Source organism: Trachemys scripta, chromosome 16, assembly GCF_013100865.1.
Source record: "Trachemys scripta elegans isolate TJP31775 chromosome 16, CAS_Tse_1.0, whole genome shotgun sequence".
In the NCBI taxonomy this organism is placed as follows: domain Eukaryota; kingdom Metazoa; phylum Chordata; order Testudines; family Emydidae; genus Trachemys; species Trachemys scripta.
Window position 1 is genome coordinate 14,151,230 of NC_048313.1, and position 21,733 is coordinate 14,172,962.

General features: G+C 58.0%; 1 protein-coding gene across 1 annotated transcript in view; it reads left to right on the top strand.

The window, feature by feature from the left end:
* Positions 1–12,388: 12,388 nt before the first annotated feature.
* Positions 12,389–21,733, top strand: part of LRP1 (LDL receptor related protein 1) — a gene marked incomplete in the record, with an annotated part of 192,333 nt that continues 182,988 nt past the window's right edge. The window contains 1 exon segment of the mRNA XM_034792604.1: positions 12,389–12,915. Coding sequence (XP_034648495.1) covers positions 12,816–12,915 — 100 coding nt within the window.

Sequence of the window (21,733 nt, forward strand, 5' to 3'; positions counted from 1 at the left end):
CAGGCCATATCCAGCCCACGGGACCCTCCTGCCCGGCCCCTGAGCTCCTGCTCTTGGAGGCTAGCCCCCGGCCCCTCCCGTGCTGTTCCCCCCCCCCTGCAGCCTCCGCTTGCTCCGGCGCAATGCTCTGGGCGGCGGGGGGGGCTGCGAGCTCCTGGGGCAGCACAACTGCAGAGCCCACAGCCTGACCCAGTCTCTGTGCTGCACGGTGGCGTGACTGGCTCCCGCCAGGCGGTGCAGCTGCCTGTCCTGGTGCTCTGGGCGGCGCGGCTGTAGCGCCGCCAGCCACCGGTGCTCCAGGCAAGGCAGTAAGGGGGCAGGGAGCAGGGGGGGTTGGATAGAGGGCAGGGGAGTTCCGGGTGGTGGTCAGGGGGCGGGGGATGTGGATGGGGTCAGGGTGGTCAGAGGGCGGGGAACATGGCAGCAGGAGTTTCGGGGGGGCAGTGAGGAAGGAGGTAGGGGGTTGGATGGGATGGCAGGGGGCAGTCGGGCAGGGGTTCCGGGGGCGGTCAGGGAGAAGGGGTGGTTGGATGGGGCAGAGGTCCCCGGTGGCAGTCAGGAATGAGAGGAGAGGTTGGATAGGGTGGCGGGGGGCAGTCAGGGGTGGGGGATCTGGGGCCGGTCAGGGGACAGGGAGGGGTGGATGGGGCAGGGGTCCCGGGGGGGCTGTCAGGGGCGAGAATCAGGGGGGGTCGGATAGGGGGTGGGGGCCGGGCCATGCCTGGCTGTTTGGGGAGGCACAGCCTCCCCTTCGCGGCCCTCCATACAATTTTGGAAACCCAATGTGGCCTCAGGCCAAAAAGTTTGCCCACCCCTGCTCTAGATGCTGCTAGTTCCAGAGGGCAGCGCCCCCTACGGGCCAGGGCTCCTCTGCACAGCCTTCGTCTCAGCCTCCGCCCTTTCCCGAAGCAGGACGGGGGGCGGTTTGCGGCCGCCTCGGGAAGGAATTTCAGACAGGCCGACCCAGCTGAAAACGTAATGCGTTAAACAACCATCTTCTGGCCCCCCGCCCCCGGGGCCAGCTGTGAGTCCAGCCCCTGGCACTTGGGATGGTGTCCAAGTGGCCCAGCCATTCCCCCGCAGCGGGTCCCCCCGGGGTGGCACTTGGGTGGGGGCGGGACGTGGGGGTGTGAACGGCTGGGCCTTTCTGCAATTCTCCACATTCCTGTCATTGCTCTTCGCAGCCGGGGCTGCTGCGTTTTGCAGCAGTTTATCGCTCGGGGCCTTTATGAGAAGCAGATGTGGCCCGCGGTGACGCCCTTCCCCCCTGCAGCGCCTTCTCCAGCATCCACCCCCGCCACCCCGTAGCCACCTCCCCCTTAGTCTGCAGGGTGCCCCTGCTCCAGCCCCGACCTGCCTGGCTTCCCCCCACACCCAGCAGGACCAAGCAGGTCCTCTCCCGTTGACAGCTTGGGAGTGTCGCCCCCTTGCCAAATCTCCAGTTGGAATCGAACATGGGGGGTTAGCGTGTGACCGGCCGGGGCAGTGGGGGGGCAGCGATGGGCCAGGGTCTCTGGCTGTGCCCGCCTCACCCCCTCATGCCCAGCGAGCCGGGAGGCAGGTCCCTCCTGGAAGGAACGCTGCACCAGCAGCCGCTGGGGTTTGAAGTGGGCTGGATGCCAGAGACCGGCCTAGGATGACTCCTACCGGCCCAGCCCAATGGAGGGTGACACTGAGACCAGCTCTGGGTGGCTCTGAGCGCCCTGGCCCAAGTGGGGCGACTCAGAGACGGGGCTCCTCCCAGCCCAGGTGGAGGGGGGCAACTTTGGCAACGGCTCACCAGCCCGTTTGTGTCCCGGGAGGCGGGTGCGGCTGCTGCTCCGTCTGCCCGGCTGGCACAGCGGGCCTGATTTGGCTCAGCAGAGCACGCGGGGAGCCGAGGTTTCCAGCCCACCCTCCGCAGGCTGGGCTCAAAGCCGGGGGTCAGCCCTGGCCCGCCGCAGCCCCCATGCTGGGTACACACGGGCCCCTTTCTTCTCTGCCGTTTGCTCCTTCCCTGCCCCCATGTCTCTCTCTGCGGCTTAACCCCAGGGAAACCCCAGGGTCCTGAGCCATGTGCCAGGCTGGGCTCTGGGGCTGGGAGCGAGGGGCTGCCAGGCACGTGAGCACGTGCAGAGGAGGGCGGGGGGGGGGGGCGCTCACAGAGAGACTTCAGCTGTGATTCCCGTCCGGTGAGGTCGCCCAGAAGTGGACATTTTCCTGGCTCTGCCTCTTGAGCCCATGACATGGGGAGCTATTTGCATATAGGGCCCGATTCTCAGTCCCTCTCAGGGGCCCCCCATGCCATTCCAGCGGCCTAAGGGTGCCTTAAAGGAGGTGGAAACAGCTCCCTATAAATCCCCCCATGCAGGATCTGCCCCCGCCCCCCAGGCATGGAGCTGGCATAAGGGCTCTGCGTCAGCCCTGCTCCGGTCCTAGGGTCAGGTTGAGGGTGCAGCGTGTAATGTAGAGCAGCCTCGAGGTGGCTCTAACGAGGAGAGCTTGAAGGTGGTGAATGGGAGGGGAAGTGGGGCTGGGTGATGGGGAGTGGTGTGCGCTCCCCGAACTGGGCTGAATGCTGCCCCCTAGTGGTGGGAGCCTACACAACGCTCTTTGCACCCCTCGAGGCAGCAGCGTCTGGTGCAGCAGTGAAATCAGTGGGAGGTTTGGTCACACCAGGCCCAGCCCCTAAGCCCCCTCCTCCACCCCTCGCCTGAGCTACATGGCCCCAAGCGAGCTGCATTAAATACCATCTTAAAGGGAAGGCGTGGAATTATCACCTGAGGGGCCCGCAGTTACAGGGACAATAAAGGCGAGATGTCTGGTCACGGGCCCTGCGGAGAGACAAATGAAGCCACCCCCAGAGGGGGAAGAAATTCCCGCTGCTGGCAGATAAAGCCACAGGGCTGGACCGATCGAACGCGCAGGCCGGAGGGAGACGTCCGGGAGGATGAGTGGGGGGGAGGAGCGCCTTGAATAGATCCTGGGAGAGCCGGACCATTGTAAGAGGCTGGAAGAATCCAACCCTATCGCCCCCCTCCCCTGTTTAGATCTTTAAGAAAGCGGCGATGGAGGAGCCCGGAACTGACAGGCAGGTGGGTCTGAGCTCAGGCACTGGGCGATTATAAGGGATCAGCTGGTGAAACAACTGAGGATGCGGGATGTGATCGGACCTGGGAATCAGGGCTTTCATCTTTCCAAGGTTCAATCGCATCTGCGGGAAGAAAGAGAAACATTCCAGGGGCGTCTTCTAACCAGATAACGCAAGGGAGGGGGAGGAGGCGAATTCTGATCACAGAGCTGGGGGAGGGTACAGAAAAGAACCGAGTGTTTTAGGGCCTGTGATCAGCCTCGGGAGTTCTTTGAGCTCAGAGCTGGGTAATCTCATGCTTCAGGGCACCCTGGCCGCAGGGGTCAGGAAGGAGATTTTTCCCCTCTGTGTGCATTGGGGATGAAATTCACCCCAGTGCAGAGGGATCAAGCATAACCCTTGGCTGAGACCCTCTGCAGAGGGGTGGACTGCACAGGAAGATAGGAAGCGCCAGACCGGATCAGACTTGAGTCTCATCTAGCCCAGTATCCCGTCTCTGACAGCAGGCAACACCAGATGCTGTAGAGGAAGCTGTAAAAACCCTGCAGTGGTGGTCGCGGGATCAGCCACCCCCGGAAGGTTTCATCCAATCCCAAAGAGTAAGATACCGGCTTTAGCTCTGAAGCGCGACATTTTATCCTCTGGCTACTCCGGTTACCTAGACAAATGGCCCATCCCTCTTTGGATCTTGCTAAATCCTTGGCCTCCTTGACATCATGTGGCAGTGAGTTCCGCCGGCTAATTACACATCCGGTGGAGAAAGCCTTTCCTTGTAGCCATTTTGAATTTCCCACCTTTTTAATGTTACTGAGCATCCCTTTGTCCCTGTGCTGCAAGAACAAATGCTCCCGAAGGATCTCCCCCCGGCCTCCCTCCGGACTGTTTAGCTAATAGCCGTATCGGCTGTCCCTTCTCCTCTCTGCACAGGGGGGTTATCCAGGCCTCTGGCGGCTCCCTGAGCCCGCGCTGATTCTGAATTGGACCCAGGCCATGCGGCTGCGTGTGTCAGGGCAGCCGGTCTCACCCCGGTCTGCGTTGCAGGGGAGAGCTGATCCCCTGGCCAGCCGGCTTGTCCCTGCAAAGGGATCCTAGCGGGGAAGCCAGTTGCTGCACCAGAGGTTCCCCGAGCGAGCGGCCGCTGGATGGCCTCTGCTCTTGGCAGCTCAGGCAGGGCGAGCGGGGAGGGAGCAAACCCAGCGCTGCCGCATGGGCCTTGACCTTTGAACCTTGCTCTCCTCGCTGTTGTTTTTCCGCCCGGGACGAAGTGTTCCCAGCTCAGGGGCTGCCCTGCCCCATCAGGGTCCTGGATCAGCAGCCCCCAGCCCCATCCTGCAGTGGGCAGCGGCCAGAATCAACCCATTGCTTGCAGACCGGTGCGGGCCGTGCAGGAAAAACCTGTCAATGATTGACCTGGCCACGGAGGGCGAAGGCCCAGGTGCTGGGACCGCCAGCGACTCACCCTGCGGGGGGATATAACCGCCCAGGGCGGTGCTGGAACAGCAGCGCCGGGCCATCTCCGGCCACGGGCTCGGCTCCGTGCTCACGTTCCTCTAGCTCAGGGGGCATCTGTCCTTAAACCAGCAGGGTCCAATCGCTTCCCTGAGCAATGCAGAGGCCACCTGCGGGGGGTCCGGGGCCCCTTCCATGCTCTGCGGGAGGGAGCATCCATTTCCCCACCCCTAAAATGCAGCCACCTCTGGGGTGTAAATATACCATGCCGCTCTGCCCCCATAACACCACAGAGCAGGGCATCGTGGCGCGGGGAAGGGAGGAACTAGAGGAGGGATCGATAACCCAAAATGCCAGCTCTCCATTATCATGGGGGGGGGACATTTCGGGTCTGCTCGTTGCAAATCAACGGGAATCTTTCAAGCCAGGCCCTTGCCCGCGTGCAAGCTGAAGGCAGGGTGGATTTTAGGAGCAGGGAATGGCCCGAGCATGGGCTGCAGCCGGGGCTAGCGGGGTTAACGGCCTTGCTGCTGACCGTGCGGGGGTGGACCGCTGGCCCTGAGGAAGTGGATGGGAATTGGGCCAATTCCCCAGCTGTCCAGCAGCCGTCGGCTCCAAGGCCGGAGAGCTGGGGTTGAGTAACCCTGTGGCCCCCACCCCAGCCCGCTCTTTGGAAGTTGGACGTGTTCCCAAGCAATGAACGAGCAGGCAGCGTGCGCTCTCCCCCAGGGCCAGGCGCTGCCCAGGGGGAACAGCTGGGCCCTTTCGAACAGCTGGCGTGGCAGCATCTCTCCCCCTGACGGCGTTTGGACGGAGGGACGAAGCCGCTTTTCCTTTGCCAGCCACCACCGTCCCCTACATGGCTCCCGGGTCCCCACATTGGCTGGGGCGGGAGGGGCTGTGAGGTCATCGTTTCGAAGGCGTGACGTCACTAGATGTTGCCATGGAGATGAGTGTGATTTTATTGTTGCGTGGTGAGGTCATGTGGCAGCCTGCTGCCCCTCAGAGGAGAGCAAAATGAACATTGGCTGGTCTTCTCTTGGCCTCTCTATCCCCGTACACCCCTCCGTACGCCTCCCACCCCCCACGCGCCATCCCTGTACAGACAGACGCTCCTATCGAGTGGAAGCAGTGCCCCCGGTGCCCCAGAGCCTGGGCTCTACCCGCTGACCGGTTCCTGCGTGGGGGACCGGACCCTTCGTCCCTTGTCCCTTGTCCGCAGTGGGTCTCAGCAGGCTGGAGCGCAGCCAGGGGCCTGTACCCATGAATGTGGTCGCGAGGCCTTGTGAAGACCGACCGGTGCAACCAAGCTGAATAAACAACACGAGCTGTAAGACGGAGCCCAGCCAGAGCCTGGCGAAGTCTAGGGGAGACTTTCCATGGCCTCCCCGGGTCTTGACAGGGCCCCTAAGTGGACTTCATGGAGACCACAGAATCCACCGTAAGATCCGTCTCAGCCCCAGCTCCATCCAGCCCAGCGCACCCCAGCTCCATCCAGCAAAATCTCCCGTGCCCCAAAGCAGCTGTTTCAGGCCAGGGCGCTGGGGCCCCCATCACAGCATTTGCGTTGGCATGCCTCCGGGGGACGGATTCGGCCCAACACCCAGCTGCTGGATGCCTCGCTGCGCCTGAGTGGATTTCCCATATCAGTTCCAATCTCGGCGACCGTGACAGCCGCCGGCGTGGTTAGGATACACGCGGACGTCTAATCCCATTCTGAACGCTCCCGAGCCCCTGGCCTCAGAACTGTCCCGGGTGCTTGGGACAAGTTTCTCTGCCTCCAAACGTTTGCGTTTTGATTGTAAACCATGCGGCATTGTAGACAACAGCCCGGCTGGCCCTGAGCGTGCGAGCTAGTTCCAGACACTCTACCTCCGTGCTGATATGTTTCACGGTGCACACGCGTGCCCACACACACACATTAGCTTAAAACCTCAAACTCTCTCATGGGAAGGTTGCGACGCCCCCACCCTTTGTTTCTTGCAATCCAGAACCTTCAGGCACAAAACCCCAAAACACAGAGAGAGAGAAAACAGGCTGCTCCCTCCAGCAGCGTGACCCACCTCACCCCACCTTGCTTCAGGGTGGGTCTCAGCAGACTGACGGGTGCTTGGCCAGCTGAGTTTGATCCCAGCTTCTGCCTGCGATGTCTGGCATGAGCTGGCGCTTCCCCAGAGAGGCTGGGATGGGTGATCTCACCTGCCCGTGCGCCTCCTCTCTCCTGCTGTCCGGATGGGAGCCCCATACTGCCAGGCGGGGTCCTGTGGGCCAGCTGGGAATCCTGGATTCCTGCGCTCATATACTCCATGTCACCTTGGGACTAGCAGCCACCAATCAGCCCCACAATCACCTGGGAGGGAGGCAAGCCCACCCCTCCACCCAGCTGGGGATGTTTCTCACCCAGGGTATGTGCAGAGGACGGTGTGTCCCGCAGCCACGGCCGGTGGGGGTTCCCGTTTCCCTAGGGGTCTGCACACTGTTACTCTATTAAGCCAGGCTCCTGGTGTCGCTTCTGTCAGCCCGTGACCAGTGCGGGCCGCCATTCTCACGTCAGTGGCTGCAAACTCGGACCCAGCAGTCTCCCGCTGCCGCCTCCATCTTCCGTCCGTGTCTGTAACTATCCAGCCAGCCGTCTGCTCTGGGTCCTTTTCCGATCCGGGCGGCAGCGCTGTCGAGATGCTACCGAGGGTGCGGATCGTTACAGGGGGGCTGTTTCGAACAAAAACCAGCAAAAGGCTTTTCACTGAAAAACTGTCTTCATCAAACACTACTTTTGAATAGACAAACCTTTTTTTGACTAAAATAGCCAGGTTTTCAATCAAAAATCCCAGACACTCCAAAACAGTCCCCCCATCCCCCATTTTTGGCAACCACAGTTTTGTGGGTTCAACATGAAAACATTTCAGTTTTCGGTTCCAAACTGTAAAGTTTGTTTGTTGAAAATGGGGAAACTGCTTAGTTTGGGAGTTTTCAGTTACATGTTGTTGCTGCATTTTGGGGCCAGAAATTAACATTTCTCGTTGATATTTGCGGGAGCGGGGAGGGAATTATTTCCGGGGCAAATCGAGTTCTTATGCAAATGAATAAGAAGAATGCCAGCATTCTAGTTTGTTGCATGCATATCATTCGGGTCGCTTTCGCGGCTGGTGGCATTTGCGGCGCCGAATACAGTCCCAACGCTGTACCAAAGCACTTGTCCTGGTCAGCAACCGGAGAAGGGGTTATCTTTGTGTCGGGCCTGTACCGTGTCCTGCCCCAGCGAGGGATGGGTCCGAGGCTGGGGCGCTTGGGTGCACCTAATACATAATGCCCAGCGCCCGGCACAATAGACTCAGCAGAGTCTGTGCTAGGTGCAGCACATAACGCATGGTGATAGCCAGTCCCTGCTCCGAGCTAGCCAGCCAAAAGAAAGCTGCCGATTCCCGTGTGATGGCCAGGAACCTGAGGCCCGGGGAGGCTAAGTGTCTTGTCCTGGGTCACCCTGGCAGCGACAGGAACTGAAGCCAGAGGTCTCCTGTGTCCCACGCTGCTGCTTTAACCCCAGCCCCACCTTCCCTGTCTAAACCGCGTGCCCCGTGCAATCTCGCCTGGGTGCCAGTGAAATCCCTGTCGTGTTCCCCAGCCCCCAGGCTGCGTTATCTAGCCGCTTCCCCGGCAGGGCATCGTTTATCTCTAGGACAAACGACTCCTCGGGCTCTGGGCGCGAGAGCCGCACAGCACAAGTGGCTCTGAAAGCCGGCTCCTCGACTCAGCACCCTTTGAGTCTGCAGATAACCCCCCGGCTGTGCATCGGGGCTAAGTGAGGGACACGTCACCAGCAGCCAGGCGTCCGGAGTTCAGCTCCCAGATGGAGAAGCCTAGCAGGGAATTCCCTTCCTCATCCCTCCTATGCAAAACTCTTTGTGCGGCTAATAAACCAGTGTCAATGTATATCTGGCCAGGGCAGAGCCGGACCATTGGGTCATTAGGGGGAACGCGGACCCCACGGCACTTCTCAGAAGGTCAGAGGGTTTCCTCTCCCTGTGCACTGTCATAAGCAGTGCCAGACTGGATCAGAACTGAGATCCATCCCGTCCTGTATTCTGTCTCCAACGGGATTCCGTCACCGCATGCTCCTTGGGAAGGTGCAAGAAACTCTGCAACTAGAACCTGCCGCCGGGGGAAATTTCGACCTGAACTCTCAGTCACTAAGGGTTGACTGGTGCCCCGTGGCCTTTAGATCCCTTGTTGAGCCTGGTCTGGCCTGGCCATGTTCCAACCCCTGGGGGTCTGCAGATGTACTTTGGCATATGTCTCTCCTTGTACTGGCCCATCCGCGCAGGCTTGGGAAGCAACCGATGGCTCCTTGAGGAACTCCCCTGGGTGTCTGCTGCGGGCAGGGCCAGTGACCGGGAGCGCGGCACTGGGGGATGTGCAGGGAAATCTTGGAGAAAGTCCAGCGGCGGTGGAGGCCGAAGGGGCTTTGCTGGCCACTTGGAAAGGGGGGAGTGGGTGAGATGCAGGGTGGGCAGTGACGGTTTGACCTTCGCAAACCTGCATTTCCCTTGAAGGCCGGGGGAGGGATGGCTGGATCGCGTGTGTCCCGGGGACAGGGCTAGCGGCACGGCTCTGGTCTCTCCAAGCGCACCCTGTCTGGTGCCAGGTCTGGTGCCCTTACCCCTCCTGGGGTGGAATTCCCCAATTCTCCCGCTCGTAGGGTATATCCCAGGGGTGACTGCAGCCAGGCAGAGGTACACCAACTCGCTTTGATCTCGCTGGCTCCAATAACAGTGGAGCTGGGGCTAGCCAGTCGAGTGCATACCCAGGGCTGAGTCTTGTGGAGAGAAATTTGGGGCCCTGGTACATCATGTTTGCGGGGGCCACGTCCTCTCTCCTTTCACCCATTTTACAGATGTTCTGGGGCCCCCCTGAGCTGGGAGTCCTGGTATAATTGTCCCCTCATCCCTCCCCTCTCGTCAGCTCTGTCGTACAGCTGGTGCTGCGGTGGATTCACTGCTCTGATTATACGAGCTAGTTGGAGCAAAGCTACCGCTACATGTGCTGCAGTGTAGACATGCCTCCGGACCGGGTCCAAGGCTCCAAGGAGGAATGTGTTGGAATTGCAAGTTACCACTTCAAAAGCGGGGGTGGTTCCCTGTTCCTTTTGGCGGGCTGGGGGCTCTGAGTCAGTCTGGAAAGAGCCAGCTTTAAGCAAGGTGGGCTGAGTTGCAGCGCGCTGCCTTAGGAGCAGCCTGTTTTCTCTCTCTCTGTTTATGGGTCCTTGTGTATCGTCATTCTGACTTCTTAGAAATCGAGCAGCGGAACATAAGAACGACCATACTGGGTCAGACCAAAGGTCTATCTAGCTCAATACCCTGTCTTCTGACAGTGGCCACAGCCAGGTGCCTTGGAGGGAACGAACAGAACAGGTAATCATCGAGTGAAACATCCCCTGTTGCCCATTCCCAGCTTCTGGCAAATAGAGGCCAGGGACACCATCCTTGCCCATCCTGGCTAATAGCCATTGATGGACCTATCCTCTATGAACGTATCTAGTTCTTTTTTGAACCCTGTGATAGTCTTGGCCTTTACAATATCCTCTGGCAAGGAGTTCCACAGGTTGACTGTGCGCTGTGTGAAGAAATACTTCCTTTTGTTTGTTTTAAACCTGCTTCCTTTTAATTTCATATGGTGACCCCTAGTTCTTGTGTTATGAGAAGGAGTAAACAACACTTCCTTATTTGCTTTCTCCACAACAGTCATGATTTTATAGCCCTCTCTCATATACCCCCTTAGTTGTCTCTTTTCCAAGCGGAAAAGTCCCAGTCTTATTAATCACTCCTCATATCGAAGCTGTTTCATACCCCTAGTCATTTGTAACTTTGCAGCAGAAGCCGAAATCACCTGACCCAATCAATTCGGGAGAGGGGGTCAACACTCATTGTCCCTCCAACACACTGGGGATGGGCAGGGGAGTTTGACAATCAAAAGACAGACCCCCAAAACCTACAATATAGTATTGAAAGAAAAAAGTCTCCTGATTTGTGAGGGTCTGATCCATGATTTTGATCTCGAGGTTGGCAGCCCTGCATGCACGATCTAGCTTTGATCAAGCCAGCTCAGATCACAATAGAAATGAAGCCACAGGAGCATGGATAGGAACCTGGGTTAGCCACTCGGGTACGTCGCCCCATGCGGGCTAGTGTTCAGCAAAGCTGGCCCATACGAATGTGGCGACACTAGTATTTTTAGTGCGTTAACTTGTGTGAGCATGGCGACGTGAGCTGGGAATCCCAGCCCTAGCTCCAAGTGTAGACTGTCTGGTTCCCTCGAACAATGACGAATACCCCGCCTCTCTTGAGAGCGTGTTCCTTTCTACACCTACCTCGGTTCCTCTGCTCTCCAGTGTTCCCAGGCCTTTTTCTGGCCCGGCACCGTCTTTTAACAACTCTCCCGTGTTCGCTGAGAAGTGGCTTAGCTTGAGCGAGTCTTTTCCGCCTGCTTTTTTTTTTTTTTTTTTGCTGACAGGGCCTCTAGTAAACGCACCCAAAATGTAAATACAATAACAGCCCAATGACCGCAGTATAATCAGTATTACAGTAATGCAGTCCCAATGCTTGCGTATGCATTTTTATTTCCTTCATGCAATCGGGGAGCAGTAGGGACCGGTGGCTTGGGGCGTTGGTTAGGGTGAACATGCATCTCCTTACTGCAATCGGGGGTGGGGCTGGTTTGCGTGTCAATGCATATCTCATGCAGCTCGGGGTGCATGCTTTGCAAATACAAGCATTTCCCGCTTGCAAGGGTGTGCATATTATTGCAATGGTCAACAGCTGGTTTGCAAGCATGCGTCGCCACTTCTGCAAAGTGTGGGGAAGCTGACTACATGCACAGGCATCGCCTTCTTGAAATGGAAGGATACGAGTCCAATGACGGGTTCGCTGATATGCATATCTGCTTGCAGAGCCGGGGACCTATCGCAGTAAGGGGCGACTGGTTTGCATGCAAGTGCACCCTTCTCTTCCAATGGAAGGCTGCTAGTGCAATGAGAGGATGGGAGACTTCCAGGCAAATGCAGCCAGTGCTTAATTGGTAATGAGAGTGGTATCGGGGCTCAAGCAATGAGGTTCTGGGGCTCAAGGCACTTCTTTACTTGCATCACGGGTGCAGCGAGCTGAGATGTGCCGTGGCTATGAACTGCCAAGCCTAGAGGTGCTGGGGGCTTGGCACAAATGTAGCACGGCCTGCACCCTCCTTTTGCAGTTGGGTGGGGGAGGAGCTGCTCTGGCCATGAGCAGGTTCTGGATTCCTGGACAGGCACTTCCCTCTTTTGCATGCGCGTGCATACTAGTGCGTCTCCTTGCAGTGAAATGCATCTGACGAGAGACATGCATCTCTCTCTGGCCATGGAAAGGGGCCATTGCAATGAGGGGCTGGGTGGTTGGTCCCCCCCCACACCTTGGGGGGGGGCTGCTCTTGCAAGGAGGAGTGGCTGGTTTGCATGCAGGTGCAAGGCTATGCAATGGGTGTGGGGGGAGGGGGGCTGCAGGGGAATGGCCCCTCCTGGTGCATGCAAGGGGGGGGCTGCTCTGGCAGGAAGCGGGGGGGCTGGTTTGAATGCACCTGCACCCCACCTCCCGCGGCCAGCCGGCTCAGTTCGGCCTGCGCCCAGCCTGGAAGCCTGGCTTTGCAAAAGGCGCCCCCCCCCCCTCCCCACTCCCCTTTCCAGCAGGGGGGCAACGGGAGGCGCATGCGCGGTAGCCGGCTGCCGCGTAGCCCCCCCCCCCAACCCTGGCAGCCCATGACGTCAGGCGGGCAGGGGCGGCGCGAGCTCCATCAGGCGGCCGCAGCAGGCGCGGCAGCGGCGAGTCTCCCCCGTGGCCGGAGCCGCCGCCTCGCTCTGCAGCCGGACGGGACCCCCCCTGGCCCCCCACCCCTTTGCCCAGCCGCGGGGGTCGCTGCCCTTGCCCTGAACCCATTGCACGGGGGGGCTGCCGCTGGGTCTGGCTGCAAATGCAAACCCCGCTCCCTGCATAGCAGGCTGAGACCCCCCCTCCAACCCCCCCCCCACGTCCCCTCCGCCCCCCCCACGTTCCCCAGCCTTGCTGCTGGCCGCGCTCCCCTCCTGGGCTGGGAGAGGAGGAGGAGGAGGAGGGGGGGCCTCTTCCCCTATTTGTGTTGGATGGTGGTGCAAGGGCTGAGCGCTCCCCCCCCCCGTGGAGGAAGGGGAGACGGAGCGCAGGAGCAGAGGTGAAGCGGCTGCGAGCCTGCCCGGCCGTGTCTAGCGGGAGCCCGGCTCTCCCAGGCTCGCCCAGCCATGCTGGCCCCCCGGGCGGAGGTGCTGGCGGCGACCCTGCTGATCGCCTTGGGATATTTGCACCCCCTGGCCGGGATCGGGCCCATCTCTGCCCTGGACGGTGAGTGGAAGCCGCTCTCCCCCTCTTTGCACCCTTTAACCCCCCCCTTCCCCAAATCTATTTCGTGTCTCTGCCTTTCTTCCCCCCTGGGGATGCTTGGTGCGTCCAGGGGATCCGCTTGCCACAGGACCCAGTAGAAAGCACCCCCCTCGGGTGCCCTGGGCTGCCTGCATGGCTGGGGGGGGTATTTCTGCTGGCACAGGCTGAAACTGAAGGGTCTGTGGTCGGGCTTAGGGATTTTGCTGTATTGTTTTGCAGTTTGCATGATTTTCTCTCCCCCCCACCTTGAAACAAAGCCCTACACGTCGGCCCCATCCCTCCCCCCCCCCGCCCTTGGGGGGGAAAGAAGGGGCATTCCGCAGCCCGGCTGCGATTTTCATCTGGCACAAAAATATTGGGCTCCCCCCACCCCCTGTTTATGGCATTTACTGCCTGTGGGGTTCTGTTCCTGAACCTTATTTGTGGGCTGACTTTGGTTAATTTCCGAACTCAGGGTAAACTCCTGGCAGGACTCCATGGCATATGTCCGGCTCTTGGGCATGGTCAATCAGGAAGATAACCTCTTGAGTGGACATCTTGCTTTGCAAATGCACCCCCCCTCCCCGGCTGTGTTTTGTAGGTACTTTCCCCTCAATAAGAAAAAAAAAAAAAAGCACTCGTGCAACAACTTATGCCTGGAGAAAACATGACGATGCTTCAAAATGTGCATGGACGCGGTAGCTGCTTTTTAAAAAAAAAATATGGAGGGCAAAGGGATGTGTTGGAAAAACTCCTGGTTGTGCTGGTATTGGGATCCTGGGTGATCTGTGGCTAGCGCTGTTATTTCATAGAAATGGTTGCTGTGTGTTTCCTACACAACCGCTTTTGCTGGTTCCTCTCTGGTTTCTATAAATCCAGGCAGCGGAGCGGACTGACTTCAGCGAGCTCCGTCTCTCTTGATCCAATGGTATTTGCATCATTGGCCTTCTGGTTCTATCCCAAGTCTGGTTTCTTTGCAGGTGGTGGAAAATGTAACTCACTCCTTTTGGCCCTGATCAGCCGCTCTAGGGAGGTGAGGACACAGGGTAGAATCCACAACTAGATGCAATTAAAAAAAAAAAAAGGGTCAGATATCAATATTTAATTGGTTCTCCTAAAGATGCATTTAAAAGCTCTGTTGCTTTGGGCTAAATCTGATGGATCTCTGTGTGGATCATCAGAGAGCAATTGAATAGTGCAGGAATCTACATTCCAAACGGCATCTGCAAAATCAATGCAATTTTTCCCCTCCTCTTCTCCGAGCGACAGGCTGCAGTGCGCTGCTGAAGCGTGACATGGCATATACCAGAGGCAACAAGGTAGAGTTTAACCGTGCTGGCTTTGAAAAAAGCAGGACTTTCTTGGCGAGAGGGGGGACAATATAAGAACCCTCTGAAAAAACCCCTAACAGGGCGAAGGGGTCGGTTTCTTTGCTCGGCTGACATGGAAGTTGGGCATGACGAAGCCTAGAATTGGGGAAGCATGTGCCTGTCATATGTAGCTTGAATAGCAGAAGAAAAAATACTGAGCTCTCCAGGGAAATGTGTCCTTCCTCCCCTCAAGTCTTGCCTCCTGGAAAATCACGGCCAGGAAAAGGAAAATCCACCTTTTTTCTTTTTGGGTAACCTCTTGAAATCGCTAAGATTTTTTGTCTGGAATCAAAGTTGTAATAGAAAAGCGGGAGGCTTGTAAAAAAGCTTGGCCGGAATGAGTAAATAAAGCCAAACCTGTCAGTTTGCGCCATAAAATCGATTTCCTTCCATGTTGCATGAGTCATGACTTCAGGTCTTGCAAGCTCAGATTCTGAAGTGTCAAAAATTCCATTTTGCGGCCTGTGATTATCCTGGCAGCGGCAGGGGAAGGATCCTGGAGAGAGAAAGTATTTCCTGAGTGGATTGTCCATCCCTAACCTTCTAGTCTAGACGACTGCCTTGTTTTGTTCTGTTTTAAGCAGGGCACTTCTCATTTGTTTGCTGTATCCCATCTGCACCCTGGGGACGTTAGCAAGTGGCCCTAGGCACTGCTGGACTTGCAAAGGTTGGGTAGAATTGGCCAAATGCCGTGGTAACAGCAGAGAGAAGCTGTCCCGAGCCACCGACTTTAATGCATTGGTTTTAATTTTGCCCTTTTTAGTTTTTGCTTGAAAAACGCCATTCTCTGCTAACTTTCCAATGCTCTTCTCGTGCAGCCCTCTCCCCAAATAACAGCGCCCGTTGCCATTGGGCAGAGGAAAGGCCGAGAGCTGTTTTGAGGGTTGAGGTGTTGTGTTTTTCCGCTCTCCGCTCTCCCAGGGAATGGGGCCAATTTATACTAGTTTTACACCCTCCCTGCCCTGGAGAGCCAGCTAGACAAAGATGGACAAAGGAAGATTTCTCACCCCATGCTTTACAGAAGGACACTCAGGCACTGGGAGAGGCAGTGGCTTGACCAGGGGGTTAGTAACCGAGCTGGGGATCAAACCCACAAGTCCCTGACTGCGAACCCCAAATCTACCTTCTGAATGATTAGAATTCAGCCCAACTGGATGGTGTGGAAATAGATGTCAGAGCTGCAAATCCAGTATTTTCCACTCTGTAGGCCCGGTGAGGTGAACAGGATTGGCTGGGTGGGAACCAGCACAGAATCGGGCCCTCGATGAATATTGGGGCTGGCTGTGTTTTCAATGCAAGGATCCTCTCTCAGCGGGACTGAAACTGACCAAGGTAGCTCCAGGGGACGAGTGAGAGTGAGAGGCAGGCATCTGTTTCCCTGGATAGCCAAGCCCCTAGTTACTGCTGCCACAAACATTGCATGAAGCTGGGGGTTTATTACGCATCCTGCGCTGATAAGGATTTGGCCTTGGGTGCTCGAGCTTGCAAGCAAAGGCCGCGCCTCCGTATGGCAGAGGAGGGGGTGTGCGGCTGGTGGGGGGTGGGCAAAGGGAGTATGAAGAGGAGAAAGAATTCTGACCCTTCTGCTACTACCACTAACTAGCTCTTACCTGCTGCTTGTCTCCCATGAATCTCAAAAGGCCTTAGAAAAGAGGTCGGTATCCTTATCCTCATTTTACAGACGGGGAAACGGAGGCACGGCGAGGCGAAGGGGCGTACGCTGGAAGGAGAGCCGGACCCGGCTCTCTGGAGTCCCAGGTCGCTGTCTCCCCTGTAGTCACATTGCCTGCCTCTGTAATCCGTGGGCTGCACATAGCGTGAGATCGTGGGTCGCTTTGGGGAGCGCTCTGGCCTCACCTAACCACGTCTCCCCGGTGAAAGGAGGACCTGTCCTCCGGGATCCTGACCTGTGCAAAACTGCCCTGGACTTCAGTGCGGGGTTTTGCTCCAAAAGGAGCGAATGGGCCCAATGTATTTATCTCCCTTCGGTCCCCTGGGCAGAAACGGCCTTTGGGAACAGCCGCATTGCGTGGGATGAGGGCTTGGCGGTGGGAAAACGGGAGCTGGGCGGTGTAGAGGGAAAGGCTTTTGCAAGCGCCAAAGCATAACGTGTGTGTAATAACTAACGGAGCTCTCTCTTGGGACGCTTTGCTCTTTGCAGGGCCTCGCAATGCACGGCCGCGCCTCCAGGGGGCCGGTGGGGAATAGAACCCAGGAGTCCTGTTGCTTGGGCTTGCAGCTGTGCTAACCACTAGACCTCATTCACCACTCCGAGTTTTTTTGCTTTAATGACTAATCCACATCTGCCTTTCCAGAGCTGGGACTAGAACCCAGGAGTCCTGATTCCCACAGGCCCCTACCCTAACCACTAGATCCTACTCTCAGAGCCAAGGATAGAACCCAGGAGTCCTGCCTCCCAGTCCCCCCTCTCTGACCCAGCTCCCCTCCCGGAGCTGCCAGTGGAACCCAGGAGTCCTGGCTTTACACAGTGGGCCTGCCTTTTGTTTTTTTTTGCCAGGAGTTGGTCTGGGTAACGGTTCTGTTTGGCGGCGGATACCCTGTCTTGGACTCTTGCTCTGGGGCACGGGAGGGGGGCAAAGTCCAGTTGATGTGGGGAGGAGATGGATTTTTCGAGCCTGTAGTCCAGGGGTCGGCAACGTTCGGCACGAGGCTCGCCAGGGTAAGCACCCTGGCGGGCCGGGCCAGTTTATTTACCTGCTGACGCGGCAGGTTCGGCCGATCACGGCCCCCACTGGCCGCGGTTCGCCGTCCCGAGCCAATGGGGGCGGCAAGAAGCGGTGAGGGTGAGGGATGTGCTGGCCCAGTGGGGGCCGCGATTGGCCGAACCTGCCGCGTCAGCAGGTAAATAAACTGGCCCGGCCCGCCAGGGTGCTTACCCTGGTGAGCCGCGTGCCAAACGTTGCCGACCCCTGCTGTAGTCTGTGTCTGTCCTGGGAATCTCTCCCGCCCCCTGTCCTGAGAAGCCCGGCTTGGTTTGCGTCACTCGCCAGGCTGAAATCGCGGCTGTTTGTGGAACGCTTTGGTAGAGATCGGAAATGGCTGTGGTCAAAAATGGCTGGTGCCTCTGCGCGTCACCGCTCCTGACGCTTTGGTGGTCTGGTGCATCTCATCAGTTCCTTCTGGGGACTAGTCCACACCAGCAACATTAAAGCGCTGTGGCTTGTGTGGTCACGGCAGAGCGCCGGGAGAGAGCTCTCCCAGCCCTCGAAGAAACCCACCTCCGTGAGGGGCGCAGTTCCCAGCACTGGTGCCCTGCAGAGCGCTGAAACGTGCTGCGTTCAGGGGGTGTTTTTCCCCTCCCCCGAGCGAGACAGTCGCAGCGCGGTAAGCCGTGGGTGGTGCGTGCGTGCTCCACCGGGGCCGTGTATTTACCAGGACGTGTTTTTTCATGCCCGGCTGTAATTAACACCCCGAGAGCCACCCCAGGCTCAGCGGAGGTAAAGTGCCAGGAGCCGGAACGGTTTTGGGGAGGAGAGTTCAGAGCTGCTCTGTGGGTTACGGCAGCTCTGGGGGCACCCAACTGAGGCGAGGTTCCTTTGTGCCCGTACACCGAGCGCAGGCAGAGGGTCCCTGCCCCGAAGCGCTGGCAGTCTCAAATAAACCCTGTTCACAGAGCAGGAACTGAGGCATAAGGAGATTACAGTCCAGACTGTTCCCAGAGGGACTAGTGGCTGTGGGGTGCTGCAGTTCTGGGGCCCACCCCAGCTCCTGCCTGGGGTCTGATTTTCCAGAGGGCGGGTGCCTGGTACTCTCTGAAAACCAGGGGGCAGGACAGGACTTAGGTGAGGTTTCCAGATTATGCAGGAGGATTTGCCCATGGCAGCTGCAAGCACAAACCCAGCTAGCCGCTGGCGGACTGGCCGGTGGCTCAATACATCCCCCGCTCTGCACTTGTTGTGTCGTGAACCCTGGGTGGGGTTCCGGTGCGTTCTGTTTGTTCCAAGTCACTGATTTCCCAGGGGCTCTGACTCACAAGCGCTTGGGGCGGGGGTGCCGGAGCCTTTCAGATCATTGGCTCGGGCGTCAGCCGCAGAGCTGTGCTCTCCGGCAGGTGTTGCTCGATGCGATCTGCTGCCCCGTGCCCCCTTGGATTTTCGGGCAGGTGGAGGTGTGGTAATGGGGACAGAGGAATTTCCTGCAAGGCCTGTTTTAAAAGGCAGGTCTCCCTCCTGCTCCGTGTAGGTTTGCAGCACAGCGCATCTTCCCATCACGTACCCCAACGGGATGCGTACGCGAGTGGCTCCCCGCCAAACTGCAGGGTCTCCAGTCATCTACTGTACGAGGAAATTCCATCGGCTTCCTTCTTTCCGTCCCTGCTCCGGCCTCTCTCTTTTCTCCTCCCCCTCTCTGGGTGGCTTTAAGGCCAGACGGGATCATGGTGCTTAGCTGGTCTTGCCTCCTGCATAGTCCAGGTCCTAGATTTTCATTCCTGCAGCGGGAGGGAAGCCACAGAACCGATGCTGATGAGGCGGATTTCAAGAGGACTGTATCCCAGACAGGCCCTAGTCCGGGATCAGGGCCCTCTCGTGCTAGCCCCATACGCACGGAAGAGAAGCAGTCCCTGTCCCGCGGAGCTGGCAGTCGGTGACCCTGACCCTGCAAAGATTTTTATGCATGTGCCTAACGTGGCGTGGGCGTGTGCAGCTCCATCACTCTTCGTGCTCAACCGGAAGGGCCAAGCGCCAGCCTTTGCACGTCTGTCTGTGTGGGGGTTTTGTCCTGCCGCCCATCACCATTGTATCTGGGCCCCTTCCTTGTAAGATGGGTAGCGAAGTCCCTAGTGAATGCCGTGGAGCCTCTGGGACTTTTGGGGGTGAAAACTCTGCTTTCAGGAAGGGTTTTTTAGTTTGATGGTTTTCTAGATGTTTCTTTAGGGCAGAGGTTAGTGGGGAGGAAGTTTCCAGGCTAATAACGTGGTTCCTTTCCTCTTTCTCTCCCTTCCTTTCTGCTGCCCTATTTCATGTTCTGTTTCTTCTTGCCACCTGTTCCCCCCCACCCCCATTTCCTGGCTCTTTCTCTCACCTCGTTTGATGCCTTTTTTGGACTCTGCGGAGTTCAGGAAACTCCTACCCTGGGCCCAGGTGACTAATGCTCCTAAGAGTGATGAAAAACGAAACCAGCGTAGTCTGTTTCCTCGTGCATGAAACCTCGCGGCACCTGGAACCTCCTTTGCGGAGGGCAGTGGGCTCAGTTCTGTCTTAATTGGGTTCCTCTTTGCGGCCAGCTAGGGCTGTTCTGAGCCTGGTCCTGGCTGGGTGCTGCTTCTTTGGGATTTTCACCTGGTTGCAGCTGGTGGCCGGGTGCTTAGATGCGTTCGTCAGCGCACGCCGGTCCCAGCAGCGGGTGTGTTCAGGGGGAGGATGTCATGGTTTAGCAGAGAGAGGTCACCCACCTCTGTCCTGCAAGAGTGTTGTGTCTACCTGGAGCGTGCTGCTGTCAGTTCTGTTCCCAGCTCTGCAGCTTGACCACGGGCAGCTTCCATCCCCTTTTGTGCCTCAGTTTCCCCTCCCAGCCCTTGAGCTCTTTGAGTGAGGGGTTGCCCCTTGCTCTGTGTCTGCGTAGCTCCTGGTGCGATGGGGTTCTGATCTCGGTTGGTGCTAGCGGAATACACGTGACAGCGCCGGGAAGGTTGGTTTCAAAGGGCTCGTTCCTCCGGAGTGGCAGCTTTCGAAAATGAAATGGTTGAGTCCCGGCTTCCTGGAGCCGAGCGTGTTGAGGTAAACTCCATCCCTGCCCTAGCACTGAGTCTCTGCCGTGCCCCCCTTCACCCTCCCATGCCCGCTGGGCAGCCCGTCTCTTGCTGCGGAGGGATCAAGGGGGAAGCGTTTATCGCCTGCCCTGTCTTTGTTTCAACACTGAGCTCCTTGGGCTTTTGGTCGGGCAGAGCGGGCACCTGCGACCGAGGGGCATAGGATCTGGCTTTGCGGACGGCGCTGGAGGGGAAGGATAGCCCAGTGGTTAGCTCCTTGGCTTAGGAAGTGGGTGACCGAGGTTCAGTTCCCTGTTCCACTTATCGACTGCCTGGGTGACCTTGAGCGATTGGCTTAGGGCTGCTGGAGGCGGCCGATCATGTTTTGGTAACAGTGCGTTGGGATCTACGGATGAAAAGCGCTAGAAAAAAAATCGGCATGGGGAGTCGGGAGGGAACCCAGGAGTCCTGACTTGTCCTTCAGCACTCCCCTCCCCACGCCGGGAATAGAACCCAGGCGTCCTGTTCCCCAGTCCCTCCCTGGGCCGTACTGTCCTCAGAGCCGGGCCTCGGGTTCTCTCCCGGAACGTGGATGGCGGGAGAGCGGAATCCGCTTTGCTTTGAGTTGGGGCAGGGGGAATGTTGCTGGAGCTCGCTGCCGGGCTAGGACAAACCTTTGAACCGAGAAATCCCGCGTGAGAGCCGGGCTGCGGAGGCTAAGAGGAGCCGAACTGCTGCGCTGGGAGAGTGACTCGTGCCCCTGGAACCTGCCAAGGAGATGAACACAGATGATTTTGGATTCAGTGGGGAGTGCTGGGCTTGTGGTTAAGGCAACAAACCAGGCCTTGGAAGGACCTGGGTTCTATTCCTGGCTCTGCCACAGACCCCACCCCCATTGATCTTGGCAAGTCACTTCCCCAGCTTAGTGCCTCAGTTTCCCCGTTTCTGTCCCCCACCCTTCGTCCGTTTAGATTGTAAGCTCAGGGGCTCTCTTTTACTAGAAGTCTGTGTAGTGCCCAGCACGGGGGAGCCCTGATCTCAGTTGGGACCACTAGCCTGAACTGTAAACACACACAACCACAAGGAGCGTTTGCAGAAGAGTCAAGGAACGGAGACGCGAGAGGATTTGGCATATTGGTCCAGTTGAACTGTCAGCCTTTTGCCGAGGTTTTGAGATGGCAGATGGACCTTCCCCGGTAGCGCTTGCAAATGCCGGCTGAGATCACGGCCCCATTGCGCCAGGCGCTGTACAGACGTGGAGCAAGAGACGGCCTCTGCCCCGGACGCCTTGTAATACAGGCAGCCCTTCCTTTATCTCCCATGTTACAGCTAAGAAGGACCCTGGAGAGACGAGGGTCTGGATTCCCAAGGCCTGTCGTGTGAACCTGGCTAGAAGTATCGAAACGGAGCGTTCTGAAAATCTGGGCCTTCATTACGTGCCTCGGGGGTGGGGTGTGACGGAGCTGGGAGCAGGGCAGATTTGACCTGGGAATGTTGCAGGGGGGTTGCAGTGGGGATGTGGGACTTCCCTTGAAGGAAGCTACCTGAGCTGTAACCTGAGCCAGGAACGGGGGTGGGGAGAATTAACACCTTCTGCCCGGGAGACTGAACAAAGGAGAGGAGCAGCGGGAGGGGCTGGGAGTTTAGTTTCGGTTTGGGCTGTGTGGTGCAACACAGGGAACCCCAAGCTGGGGTCTAAGCTCCCTGAACCTCCCAGAGG